This window comes from Triticum aestivum, chromosome 2D (assembly GCF_018294505.1).
Source record: "Triticum aestivum cultivar Chinese Spring chromosome 2D, IWGSC CS RefSeq v2.1, whole genome shotgun sequence".
Classification (NCBI taxonomy): Eukaryota; Viridiplantae; Streptophyta; class Magnoliopsida; order Poales; family Poaceae; genus Triticum; species Triticum aestivum.
Genome location: NC_057799.1, coordinates 196996038 through 197010597, shown reverse-complemented (window position 1 = coordinate 197010597; position 14560 = coordinate 196996038). Strand labels below are relative to the sequence as shown.

The following is a 14560-nucleotide window of genomic DNA, read 5'->3' as shown; positions in this document are numbered from 1 at the left end:
CGGGGCAGCTCCTCCAACACCTCCTCCTTGACCTCCTCCTTTACGTTCATCATCTCCATCTCTGGTACGGCCACGTTGCCGGCTGCAGAGAGGGCCAACATGGTGTCTAGGCCCTCCCATTGGCGCTCATCATGCGTGTTCATGGAGTCTTTCATGACACGTTGAATGAGCCGGGCCTCCTCCTCCTCTGTCATGCAAGGGGTGGTGGTGGCGACGGAGAGGGTGAAGGCGACGGTGTCGGCGTGATGCCGCGCACCCGCGTACGCCCGCGCACCTGGGGAGGGCTCGGAGCACACGCTCGGCGCTCTGTACGTGGCCGCCACGGCCCCGATGAGCTACCAGCAAAGTAAGACGCGCGCCTGGTGTCGTGCTCGTCCCGAAATCAGGTGTCCCATAGAGCGGAGTCGGCAGCATACCTGGGGTCGTAGTACAGGTCGTCAGGTAGGAGGCCGCGGCGGCGTTTTATCTCCTCATGGCGGGCACGGCCGCTCATCGGGACCGGCGGGATCGGCACCCGATCTGTGGACAGCTGCCAGTTATTGAGCAGGTGGACGTCGCTCCAGGGGAGCGTCCTAGTCTCCCAATAACGCCGGCAAACATCCGCGTGGATGTAGTGCGGTCATGCTCACCGGTGGCCTGAGGGGCGATGGCGAATGCGGGCGGCGCGGGGGCCATCCGTGGGGGTGGTGCGGGCTCAGATCTGGCGGCGCGCGCGGCGGCTGGAGGACGAACCAGCCTCGTGGTCGTGCGCCCCCTTGCGGCCGGTGCTCCACCACACCATGGCTGCCGCCGGCCGGCGAGCTCGAGGAAGGGGAGGGGAGAAGTAGGGTTTGCGGTTGGGTTTTGATGAGGCAGCAGGACTGCAGTGGGAGCGTGAACTGTGACTGGTCCACGCCTTCCCATTTAAGAAGGACGGCGACCGCTCGCCTGGGCGGATGACGGGTGGGGCCGACCACGCGTGCGCAGTTAATTTGGGCGGTGGGAGGTAGGTGGCCGCCTGCCACGCGGCACCATGCGGACGAGAGGCGCGTCCGCTCGCTGTCCGCCTGGACCCAAACAGGGCGCATGTTTGCGCTCAAAATGAGTCGGATGAGACATAAAACAGACAAGATGGGTTCAAGCGGTCGCGCGCTGGGCCGTGGGTTTGTTCGTTTTGTCTCCAACGAACGGAGCCGGACTTTATGGGGTCGTGCGCTAGAGTTGGCTAAGAGCAACTCCAGCCGCGCCCCCAACTGGCCCTCCTCAGGCGTTTTTGCCGCACTGGCGCCCAAAAATCGGCCCAGTCGCGCCCCAGGAGCCCGCTTTCGCCGGTTTGGGCCGAAACTGGCGCCGGCGGACCCAAGCCGAACCCGGTGCACTGGGGGGCACCCGGGGGCGCCGGGGCGAGGCGTTTTGGCGCGAAAGCGGATGGGCCCGCCGAGTCAGCGACACGCCGCTTTGTCACCCTCATCACTTCGGTTCCCGCGGGAACCAATGCGAAGGCTGCCGCGCTGCTGCGCCGGTCAGCCTTCATTGATGCCTCACGGGTGGCGCAGTGAATGCGCCGCGACGCGCGTCCAGCCACGCGTCGCCCGTCACCGCCCAGCCACGGCTATAAAAGGGCGACCTCCCCACCGGTGGACGCCGCAGCTTTTATTTCCGTCCTCCCCGTCGTAGAAAGCAGCTCTCTCCCCCCTTCCCGCCGACGAGAAAGATGGCCGAGAGGTACCCAGGCGACGGCGCGGCGGCGAACGGCTTCGGCCGCCGCCACCTTCAAGAGGCGGAGGCGCGGCTGCTGTACGAGGCGGAGTACCCGGCGCCCCTGGACATGCGGGTGCCGGGGACGTGGAGGCTGAGCGCCGGCGGCGTCCCGGTGCCACCGGTGCCCGAAGGGGCGGCGCGGCGGGCCGAGATCGCCCGCATCCGCTCGTCCCTGACGGAGGAGCAGCGGAACGAGCCGCGCTACGCCGCCGACAGCCACACCCTCTGGACCATGTACTTCCAGCGCCGCCGCGAGGAGCAGATCGCCTCCACCAACGACGTCATCCCGCGGGACCGCCTCAACGTCGACGGGCGGCGCGAGTGGTGGGGCGTCCCAGGCCGCACCCTCGAGGCCGTCCTCGACCACATCGAGTGCGGCAACGTGCCGCGCCTCGGGTACCCGCCGCGGCCGTTTTCTCGCCGCCGTGGCAGCTCCTGGACGCCGCGGCGGATGGAGCCGGGATCGTCCTCGTCGTCGGGCTCCGGCTCGCCCGCCGCGCTCCGCCCCGTCAAACCCAAGCCGGAGGAGACGCCGCTCGGGCGCCACACCCACAGTGGCGCCCTCGTCATCAACGAGGGTGCCCGGCCCTCCCCGCCTGCTCCGGCTGCAGGAAGGCGCTCTCTCCGCCTGGTCCGGCTGAAGCCGGGGCTGCTCCTGGTGAAGCCGGAGCACGTCGAGATGGCAGCCCCCGACGACGAGTCCGCCCTCAAGTGGGCGAAGGAGGACTACGTCCAGGAGCAGGTGTGTCGGCAGCACCGGGCGTACGCGGAGCTCAAGGCCAGGCGCCGCGGTCGCGAGGAGGGCGGCGTCATCGTCCTCGACAGTGACGAGGAGGACGAGGCCGGGCCGTCCAGCACGCCACCGCGCCTCGGCGACCCGGGCCAGGGCTGCAGCAGGGATGGTGCCGGCCCAAGGCAGCCGCGCGACGATGACGACGACGATGATGGCGACGGCGGCGACTACACCCGCTTCTACAGGCTTCTCGGTATGTAGACGACGGCGACGGGGACAGCGGTGGGGCTAGGCGTAGTTTGATGTAGTTTAGGCGTAGTTTGCATGTGTTCGTGTTTTTTTACAAATTTCAATGAAGTTTTCCCGAGTTTGTGTAAAAATCGCCGAGTTTGCATACATTTTGTACGGAAAATCGCCGAGCCCGGGACGACCTGTGGGCCGACGACTAGGATGGTCGCTCCCAAAGGCCAAACTAGCGCCGGTTCGTCCCGAGACCGCTCTTTTTCGACGCCGGGGACCGAACGACGGCAGATGCTCTAACCCCTGACCACACACCACTCATCTTTCGCCGATAAGCTGCCCTAGAAAAGACAAGCATTGTCCTGGCGCACATGACAAAATGACAGAGAAGAGAGGAGAGGGAAGAAGAACGAGGCGGGCAATAAATGGGGGCAACGTAATTATAATATAGGTTGCGGTCTTCAAAACACACAGGGCGTTTGGTGTGACCCCATTGTCGATACCTCCTCTCCTCAGTCCTCACCCTTCCCTTGTGTTCTTCAATTCAATTCTGGCCAGAAGCTGCCCCCCTTCTCCTCCTCCCTTCTCCCTTCTATCCCACACCCCTCCTGGTGCGCAAAGATCTTGAAGCGCTTCAAGATTCAGCAGGCTGGTAGGTACGCCGCAGCATCCCTTTTATCTCGTTGCTTTCTGTGGTATCTCCAACGGCTGTGCTCTGGGGGATGAAAGAAAGATTTTACGCGAAATTGTTGGTGGGAGCTCCTTTGGGGATCCAATCCAGAGGCCCATGCCCCTGCTATTTCCCCTCTCGCCATTTCTTCCTGCGATGGTTTGGAGAAAAGGCAGAAGGAGGAATGCAATGGTCTGGCTTGGTGCCATTTCTCTCGAATCTGTCCCCGATTGCTAATTGTCTGTGGTTCCAAATGTTTTTTCTTCTCCCAAATTGTCACTTGTGTGTAGACTAGTCCATTATATCTTCATTTTCTCCTTAACTAGCAAGATTGTGTTATGGAGAGCTCTTGACCAGAGCCGCTCGTCCGGTGCTTCTTCTCAACGAAATCTTCTGTTCCAGTTCCTGTGTTCGTCCGTTTCAGTGTTCCTTAGATTAATGAGTTTGGCCGGCGCTGCCACATGATTTGGCGCCGCATTAGATTATTAATCAATCACTAGACCAGTAGCCCAAGGTATCCAAGAATAGATATGCAGAAAAAGAATGCGGCAGGAGGAAGGAAGTAGTAGGTTCTTTGCTTTGACCCAGTTGGCATCCCATCAAGTGATGCTTGATGCCATTTGTTTCTTGTTGCTGCTGTTGGTGCCAAAAATCATTATACTTATTAGTAGTAGTGCTACTTCTCTGAAAGGGGATAACATACCAATGTGGCCTACTTATTACTCCCTCCGTCCCATAACATAAGAACGTGTAGTGTCAAAAACGTCCTTATATTTTAGGACAGAGGGAGTAGTTTTTTGTAAGCTAAAACGTTTTTGTCTGAGAAGTAGGCCTACATGATATACAGTATGGTCTAAAGGTAGGCATCAGTAGATGCACCGAGGAAATTAAGGCAGAAAAGAAGGAGCAGAAAGCATTTGAGAAAAGGGGATAAAAATGTTTGTGTGTCTAGTGCATCTTTACACCTCAGATGCTGGTCAAATTGTCCTGAAAAGGCCCTCAATCAGAGGCTTAGATAACATGAACAAAACTTTTGAAAGCACGCTGAGATTTTTTTTAATCTTTGTAATTGTTTGTCAACACTGCATTGGTTGTAGCAACAGGTTGGCTGTCCATTTGCTTCCTCCTTCTGGTACTAGTGGAATGTACTGTATTATACTCCTACTACTAGTTTCAGACTGTCGGTGCTCGGTCGCATCAAGTAATTCAACTCAACGTTGTGAACAAAAAGTATATCAGTTTTTCTGGGGAAAGTGGTGTCGTTCTTAAGCATATCTACAGTGTTTTTATTGCGAAAATCGTATTGGTACATGATGTGACTGCCCATCAGATTCTATCGGAACAAAGGTGTCATTTCTGCAATGACTCGGTTAAATTTGTCGTAACTCTTGCATTAGGAGAATGAATTGAATTGGGAAAACAAACTAGGCCGATTTGTTGTGTGGATACCACTAGTCCTCATCTCGGAACAGAAAGGGGTTGACTGCCATGCCATGCCATGCATGTTACTCCGCTAGTGGTATAATCATGACAGCCCTATCATTCTCCATGTTTTCTCAAGTGACAATCATGGAGGCAAGTGTCTGCTATTATACACCTCTTATCTTGCATGGAGGAAACACCATGATTTTCATCCTAGTTGTCATGCAACTTTCTCCCTGGTTTTTCACCTTTGCCCCTGTCTCCTCTCTTGTCAATAAATCTTGCTTCACCACCTTCCTCATTTGTGACAAAACCTAACAAGTTACCAGTCTCTTCTCATAAACAGATCATGCCGTGCGCCGCCGAGCTTGTCAACGGTGAGGGGGGCGCTATCAAGGTGGGCACAACCGGCACCATCGGCTCGCTCATGACGAGAGAACTGGAGGCCATCAAAGTCGCGCCGCAAGGAGCTGCCACCCCGCGCCTGAGACGCCAAAGCAGTCCGGTTTCGGTGCCCTGCGGCGCTAGCCCCCGGAAGATCATCCCAAGGAAGAGCTCGTCCAGTGTCTCCAGCAGCAGCAATGGCAGAGCTGACCGTGTGAGCGCTGAAGAAGCCTGCAAGACGAGGAGGAGCTCTCAGCGGAACAAGTCGAGCTCCCCAATGCTGCACTCGGATGGCGCGCTGGTTGACAGGAGCCCCAACTTCGAGAAGGCCAAGAAGAAAGGAAATGTGCATGGCGTCGAGGTGGTGGATGTCAGGTGCGGTAATCCGATGAGCAGCCGCCTCAGGAAGCTGGGTTTCTCCAAGCTGTCGGAGACCTTTGCCTAGCCCTAACGGAAGATGACTGAAATCAAAGCTGCTGCTGCTGCCCTTTCCTGGAAGGCATCTTGGGTTTCTTTGTGCAAGCCTTTGGAGGGCAGTACGATGCCATCTTTGGTGAGACAATCATTCCATCCACCTGACTGCATTCCTGTGTGCCGCGATCCGGTTTAGGTCAGCTTTCCTGCTCATGTGATGATGCGTGGAAAGGTAGTCTATGAAAAGCATTTCCCATCAGAAGCTAGATGTCAAATTGTCAATGGATGATATAATGTAGTTCTCGGAAAACCTCGCCTTCTGGAGTAGCAGATAAGATTCATACTCTTGAATTGAGTTGATGCTCTTAGGCCAACTTCAACGCACCATCTCAAAAGGCCGCCCGTTTTGTTTGGATTTCGTCCGTTTGACAGTGGCAATGGGACCGTGTCTGGGTTTGTGTTTGTGCCGGCGGGGCGTCGAACGCGTGGCCGCATCTTCTGCCCTATCTCGTCCGTCGAAGGCCAAGTACAATAAAATCAAGCATAACAAAAATAGTTTAAATCAAACATAACAACATGTTCAAAATAATCTTTTATTACAATCCAATTAAAATTTTAAAAATATTAAATAGTCTTAAAAAACCACTTAAAGTTTGTGCACACGAAAAAGAGATTAAATCGATAGATCTACTGATTGTCAATGTGATCCCACATGTGCTCAACCAAGTCATCTTGCAGCTGCTGTATTCCGATCACATATCTCAAGATGAAATTGGACAAACTGTTCAAAGGTTGCAGGAGGTGGGTGCTCAGGCTAAACATTCTCACCCTAGAAATCAAACCCTTGGTCGTAGATGCTGCCATCATGCTCATCCTCAACGATCATGTTGTGCATGATCACACAAGCAGTCATCACCTCCTAAAGCTTCTGAGTGCTCCATGTCAATGCAGGGTTTCGAACAATACCCCATCGAGACTGAAGCACACCTAATGCACGCTCCACATCTTTCCTAGCACTCTCCTGCATTTGGGCAAACCTCTGTCTCTTCTCTCCTTGCGAATTGGGTATGGTATTCACAAGAGTGGACCACTGGGGATAGATACCATCAGGTAGGTAATATCCCTTGTTGTAGTCGTGGCCATTGATCTCAAAGTTGACCTCCGGGCAGTGGCCTTCTGCAAGCCTTGCAAACACTGGAGAATGCTGAAGAAAGCTAATATCATCGTGAGAACCAGCCATGCCAAAGAAAGAATGCCATATCCACAGGTCTCTGTATCAACGACATTTGGTTCTCTCGCGTATTCAGGACTGAACACTGCCACCACGGCCTTGTAGAAACTATACATTGAGAGGAGGCATGTGGACTCACTCATACGCACATACTCATCCACAAGATCACCGGGAATTCCATAGACAAGCATGCGAATAGCCACAGTGATTTTTGGTAAGAAGAGAAGCCAAGCTTGCCAAGGGCATCCTTTTTGCATTCAAAGTACGGGTCATCTGGAAGCACTCCTTCCTGAATACGATTGAACACATGCCTCCTCATTTGGAAGCGGCGACGAAATTGATGCGGTTTGTAGAGTGCGGTTCTCTCAAAGTAATCGAAATTGAGGAGGTCGTGCCCTTTCTCCCTATTGCGGCTCAAGGCCGGAGCATGGCCGGGGATTGATCCCCTAAACCGAGGCCGCATCCTACTGATGTAGTCATGGACGACCAATGCTGCCACCACTATGTCCTCATCGTCCGAGGACGAATCATGCGATGAACAAATGAAATTGTGAAAGAAGTACTCATCTCTGCTATCCATGGTACCTTGCGAGCAAAGCGTCGAACACCTTGCGGTCGTGGTGGAGACGCGGCTGGAAAGGGCATGTCGAACCCATTGGTAGGCAGCAAGGTGGACGACCACGGACGGAGGGCGGAGCGACGACAGGGGAGGAAGAAAAGGGGTTGTTCCATCTACTGGCAAAGCAAGGTGAACGACGGGCGTGGCGGCAGCGATGGCGAGGGGCCGAGGGCGGAGCGAGGAAAGGGGAGAAAAAAATGGGTTGTGTCACCGACGGGCGGGCCAGGGGCGGACAAGGGCACGCGTCGCGCGTGTCCGTTCGACCGCAAACGCGGCCCAAACATGGGCCGGGAGTGGGTCAAAAGCAGACAAAAACAGAGATTTGTTCGCTTGCTCCCACGCGTTGGGCTGCGGTTTGTGTCTGTTTAACTTCAAACGGACGCGGGCGGACGATTCGAGGTCGTGTATTGGAGTTGGCCTTAAGTGAACAATGCAGTTTCTGTCACCGTTAGATTCCATGTGATGGAGACTAGAACGAATATACCCTTTACTGCTGCAACTCGCAGTGGAAGAACTTGCAAGTACTCTGCCTAAATAGCAGCTCTACTTTAGGACGTATTTGGTTGCCTGCATACACCTCGACCAGGCCCGCGCGGGAACGATTCAGCCTGTTGAGTAGCCCGCATATATTGTTGGGCCTGCATAGCATGAAACTTAAAGCATCTCTGGGCCTGGCTTGCTGAAAACGCTCAGATCGGCAGTTTCTTGCGAGCCAGGCCGAGGCGAGCGCAAGCGAGCGGGCCCTTGCACTAGTGGAGATGGGAGGGATGCGAGGTGTTTACATGATGTCTTCAACCTCCACTAAGCTCCTCTCTAATCTCCTCTCTTCCATATCCTTCTAATCTACACAACGGTGCTTCGATTCGAGGTAAGCTCTACACGAAAAAGATGCACATCGATGCTACGGTTCCATTCAGGCGATCGGTTTGTAGTTTCGTCGACCGTACATGCTCAATTTCTTATTCCCGTTCGGAGCTGTTTTGGACGAATTTTGTCAGATTCGCCGCGCACAATCGATTGTTTGAAATTTCCTTTGATCAACAGCCTAATCTCGCAGTTCTGCACAACATTCGTGTTGCAAGTTTCCTGTTTTGACGATCGTAGACGAGAAGATCTATATATTTCTCATGGTTGTACATATGGATATGTGTGTTGTGATTTAAGACACTGCTTAATTATTCCTCTGGCCGGCGGGGTTTCTCTCGATCTCCTCTCTCGCGTCTTGCTGTGATAGCATCATCGTCGTCGTCGTTCATCTCGGCCTTCTCTCCATGATCCTACTATAGTTAAGCCGCCATGGCGCGCAGACTCACGGGGTTCTTCTCCTCTGTTCTCTGCCACCGATGGGGTCGATCATCTTGGCCTCCTCCCGGCCTCCTCTTTCTCGTCCTACTACACTCGAGTCATTTTCGGCGTCAATCATCTCAGCTCCTCTCTCTCGTCCTACTACACTGACAGATGCCATGGCGTGAGCACTGCATTTCTCCTCCTCTGTCCACTATCTTTGCGCGAGCACTCCATCTAGTTCGCCAACGGGGTCGCTCGCCCATGACTTCGTGCCCGTCATGTCGGACACGGCGCCACGGTCACTGTCCACCGCAGTCGCCATTGTCCGGCGCACACTGCATTTCTTCTCCCCCTTCCTTTGCTAGCTCTTAACCCTGTGTGCTAAGTGCAAGTGCTAGCTCTTAATCATACCCCATGCGGGCAACCAAATAGCGTCTAGTTGTATGCGCCGAGACAATGCAGGCAATCAAACAATGTGCCAAAGTTGATCCCCTAATGCAGGAAGTACATATGCAGGCAACCAAACAACTTGCAGATATCGCATATGAGACTGTTTTTTCAGAGCCAGGCTGGGTTAAAATGTGTATACAATGTAGCTACTATTCACTACTGCAACCAAACACGCCCTTACTGAACAAGCATGATTGGTGGTCAGTGTCGTGTTTTGTGCGCCAGCGGAGAGGTGAGTCCCACGGAGGAGAGAGAGACCCGATGGAATTTGATTAACAGTTATATAGCCGTGCAGGTCACGAACATGGACATACAAGAACTTCAAAAATGTTGTGCTAAGGTCTCAAACTTGGACATACGAAAAGGCCACGTCGCTTGCGCTCTCATCAACCCGTCTACCAAAATGAACTCGCGCTACTTAGCCCCCCTCGTTTTCATTTTGCGATCTTGTCCTCTTACTCGTCGCTCCCTATCTGTTTAGGACCTTGTGCAAGCGGGAACACAATGCGCACACATTTTTTTCTCGTCACTTCCCGAAATCTCCAAATCCCCCTCGTCATCCCGTGTCGTGTATGCTGGCCTTTGCTTCTGTCATCTCCCCTCGCCATGTCTGCTACCAGCTCTTCTTTGTGCGTTCCCCAAATCGCTTCCCCTCGTGCCTTGCCCCGACTGTCGCCATGAGGTACTTTTTTTTCTAGAATATGCATGAGTGTGCATCTCATATATTATGAAAAAAAGGGGGGAAAGACCCTCCATAAGGTTTACAATAGATTTATAAGGTTGTAACCTTCACAAGCATGTTTTTTTGTTACAAAAGTATTTTGCTACAAACTAGACAAGGCGAGAAGTAAAATAGTCCCGCCACAGGCCGGTGTGAACTTTGTCCTCCACCTTCTTAAGGCGATGAGACCACAATGTGAGATCCGCAATAATACCCCTGGTGACATCATGGGGTGAGACATCTAAATCCCTAAAGGTTTTAGCATTACGAGTGTCCAAATTTTCCAAATGATAAGAAGAAGAATGAAAGGCCACACTGACTCAGGGAGACCTGGGTGCCCATGGGAGACCCAAAGATCTGCAAAGGGGGCCGAGCAAGGGTGTAGATCAATGGCATCCCAAATGGCACGAGCTGTCGAACAGTGGAAGAAAAGGTGTGCCCGGTCTTCGGACGTGGCCACGCATCAAGGGCAGGCGGCAGAGTCGATGATGGACTTGCGGTGCAGGTTTGCCCGGGTGTTGAGCCGGTCAAGGTAGAAGAGCCAGCCGAACACCCTCACCCGGCTAGGGACACACGAGTCCCATATATGAGCAAGAGTAGGGTCGGCCAGCTGAGAAGCCATCGCGTCATAGGCACTCTTGGTGGTGAAGGTGACGCTATTAAGTAGGGACCTGACATCGGGGGCACCCGACAGACTAACATCCTGCAATAGTAATCTCAAGGAAGCAAGTTCATTGGAAGCAGTTAAGGTTAGCCGGCTACGCAAGCCTAGATCAATCCCATCCATCATTATAGTGGCTACAAATGCATTAGGCTTTGTATGGTGTGTAAACAGTGATGGGAAAGCAATGCACAGGGGTTCAGGGAGAACCCAACGATATAACCAGAAGAAGGTGGATAAGCCGGCCCCAATGGTCACACATGATATCTCACGAAGAGAATTAAGGTGTCTGAAAATAGCACAGCCAAGGAAGGAGACATTTTTGCCTAGCCCTATATGCATCGGAGAATGGTTGAGGAGCCAATCCTTCCAAGGAAAAAGAGGGGAATGCAAGAATTTGAATGCAAATTTCAACATAAGGCAAAAGTTTTGTGCTCGCAAGTTTTTGATCCCAAGACCACCAGCAAGTTTGGGCATACAGACTCGGTTCCACACGGCCAGACACTTAGCCCCAGAGAAGGAGTCATCGTTAGGCCAGAAAAAAATCCTCCTACGCTTGTCTATCTCCTTGAGGACACACATGGGCAGGGAGAAACACATCATAAAGAATTGACAAGCATCATCCCGTCGAACAAATTCTCGACGACATCAACTCCGGGAGAATTACTCGCTCTAAATCTCGTTTGGCTAACTTTTGTGAACATTACCCATTCTCTCTAGTATTGAGTCTATGAAGGTTGATGAAGCCCTCGAAGACCCCGATTGGGTGAATGCTATGCACGAAGAACTACATTACTTTGAGAGGAATCAAGTGTGGACATTGGTTGAAAAGCCCAAGGATGAACAAAATGTCATCGGAACCAAATGGGTGTTCTGAAACAAGCAAAATGAGGATGGACAAGTCATACACAACAAGGCTTGTCTCATTTCCCAAGCTACACTCAAGTCGAAGTTATGGACTATGGTGAGACCTATGCCCCTGTTTCTAGACTTGAGTCCATTCACATTTTACTTACTTATGCAAGTCACCATGATATAACTCTATATCAAATGGATATTAAAACAACTTTTTTAAATGGTGAAAGAGGAAGAAGTTTATGTAAAACAACCTCCTGGTTTTGTTAATCAAAAGAAACCAAACCATGTTTACAAACTTCACAAAGCTCTCTATGGTCTTAAACAAGCCCCAAGAGCTTGGTACAAATGCTTGACAAAATTTCTTATAGAAACATACTTTGAAATTGGTAAAATTGATTCAACTTTGTTTACTAAGAGAGTGAATGATGAATTATTTGTGTGCCAAATATATGTTGATGATATTATCTTCCGCTCCTACTAACCCTCTCTTCGGTGAAAAGTTTGGAAGGTTGATGTCGGAAAAGTACGAGATGTCTATGATGTGTGAACTAAAATTCTTCCTTGGTCTACAAATCAAGCAAACTCGGGATGCTACCTTTGTCTCTCAAAAAAAGTATACCAATGATCTATTCAAAAAGTTCAACATGCAAGAAAGCAAAGGTATGAAAACACCCATGCCTACCACCAGACATATTGACTTGAAAAAGGATGGTGAACCAGTTGATCAAAAGGTTTATCGATCCGTGATTGGTTCATTGCTATATCTATGTCCCGTCCTGACATTATGCTAAGTGTGTGCATGTGTGCATGCTATCAAGCGGCACCCAAAGAGTGTCATCTTAAGGCCGTGAAGAGGATTGCGAGATACCTTATACATACACCAAACTTTGGCATTTGGTATTCCTTTCAAACTTGTTGGCTATTCCGATTTGGATTATGCCGGAGACAAGGTTGACAGAAAATCTACTTCGGATACATGTCAATTCCTTGGTAGATCTCTCGTGTCTTGGTCTTCCAAGAAATAAAATTCGGTATCTCGATCCACCGCCAAAGTGGAATACATTGCCGCAGGATCATGTTGTGCTCAATTACTATGGATGACACAAACTCTCAAAGATTATGGGATACATGTGAAACATGTGACATTACTATGTGACAATGAGAGTGCTGTTAAGATTGCACACAATCGTGCAACATTCTCGAACTAAGCATATTGAGGTTCATCACCATTTCATTCATGATCATGTTGCTAAAGGTGACATTGATATTAAGCATGTTCGTACCAACAAACAATTGGCGGATATCTTCACTAAGCCTCTTGATGAAAAAAATATTTTGTCACTTTAGAAGTGAGTTGAATATCATTGATGCTTCCAATGTGAACTAGACACTCACTTAGATGCATGCAAGGGCAAGAGCTATGATGACTAGTCCTTCATATCTCTCTTATGATGATCATTTCATATCTTGGACATTTTGCTCCCTTGTGTTGCATCTAACCCTTTTAGGTACTTGGATATGTACTAATTCATAAAGCTTGCTCTCAACATCCATAACTAGAGCAAAGGAGATTGAACCAAGTATCTATACCTTTGATGTGTTCAAGGAATGAGACAACTCAAATACATCATTCGACACCATATGACTCTATGTTTCACTCTTGTCAAAACGGATACATATGTTGTTCCTTGCAAAATTAACCCATGTAGGAAGATGAGCTACAAATGAGAGGATTGCTCCAACTTCCACTCTATGAGCATCCACCTCAAGTTCAACTACATGAAGTACATCCACATCAAACCCAATGTAAGTTCTCACATGTTAGAGAAGCTTTACTCAAAGACATGAGTCAAAGCCACTCAATAAGACGTGAATACATTAAAATGGTTAAATGAGAAATGGCAACCCCATTTTGAGATTAACGATGAGTATGACCTATGATCAAGTGAACTCACTTGACTCCTAATTCAATATACTTTAACATAGGTGACTTAGTCGCCAACCACCTCTAGATGAAGTTCTCCAGTGTTCTTGCACTTCTTTTGCCTTTCTTTCGCTAGAGTGTTTACTTCTTTAAAAAAAACTTCATCTAGATTTCTTTCTTTTCTGTGTTCTTTCTCCTTTCGTTAGTTTTTGATCAATTCATTGCAAATATTATTTGAATTCCTTGAAAATATTTGTGAGATCTCTATTGCAAGTGAGTTGAGTTGACAAAATTTTCTCTCTGTGTTGAAATCGTATCTCCAATCTGAAGCCCATAGGTCACACTAAGTGCAAATAAACCTTGCACATAGTTCATCGGTGCCACCGAAAAGGACTAATTCGGATCCCCCGGTGTGCTCTATCTGTGATTTCTCCATCCTGGAGTCACCAATTGAATCAATCGGAGTCACCGCTTCACTACTGAAAGAATGTCTTGCCAAACCTATTTATTCTTTCTTTCCAGCTCCACTCAATGATTCTTTCCCTCTATCTACACCACAAACTGCATATTGTCTAGTTGTGCTTCTCCAAGACCACACTCACTTGACTCATAACTTGAAGCCAGCCCTTCTTGAAAATTGATGTCAAAGGGGGGAGAGATGCACCATCAAAGCTTATCTTCAAGTCTCTTCCATATCAAAAGGCACCTCCTAAGGAAGACAGATGCATTTCTAACAGAGGAGAGATTCTACATGTTTCTAAGAGGGGAGAGACATGTTGTTATTTCAAGTTGAGTCTTTGCTTCTCAACTTGATGAGTAGTTTTTTCTCTAATTTTGTCTCACCCTACCTACTCCCATTACCCAATAATAGGTTCAGGGGAGAGGAAGTTTAAGTTTATCGGAGCAAAATCCTTGAAAGTATATTTCAAATCCTATTAAATCCATTGGGGACGTGTCTATATCTAAAGAAGTATTGACCCGGTGATACTCATCAAATACATGCCATCCCAGTCTTGGTACCCTTGTGGATATTGTGACTATTGTTTTTGGTTCAAAATTTCTTGTGTTATCTAACCTTGTTTTCTTAAGCTTATTTCTTCAAGAACTAGTTCAAGAACCTCAAGGTAAGTATATGAATCTAACTCATGTGCATGATGATCTCTTGCTTTTTGCACATATTGTTTGCAAGAAATAATCATGGAAATG

At 50.0% G+C, this 14560-nt stretch overlaps 1 protein-coding gene across 4 annotated transcripts; it reads left to right on the top strand.

Moving 5' to 3' along the window:
• The first annotated feature begins 3095 nt into the window (after positions 1-3095).
• Positions 3096-5983, top strand: LOC123052539 (uncharacterized). Of its 4 annotated transcripts, none has more exons than XM_044475757.1 (2): positions 3096-3369; positions 5152-5983. In XM_044475757.1, the coding sequence occupies exon 2, from the start codon at positions 5155-5157 to the stop codon at positions 5632-5634; it is 480 nt and encodes a 159-aa protein (XP_044331692.1). In that variant the 5' UTR covers positions 3096-3369; positions 5152-5154; the 3' UTR covers positions 5635-5983. The 4 variants fall into 4 exon arrangements, with proteins under 4 accessions (XP_044331692.1, XP_044331695.1, XP_044331694.1 ...); XM_044475760.1 differs by having other exon boundaries at positions 3111-3365; positions 5135-5983; XM_044475759.1 differs by having other exon boundaries at positions 3111-3369; positions 5135-5983.
• Positions 5984-14560: the final 8577 nt, after the last annotated feature.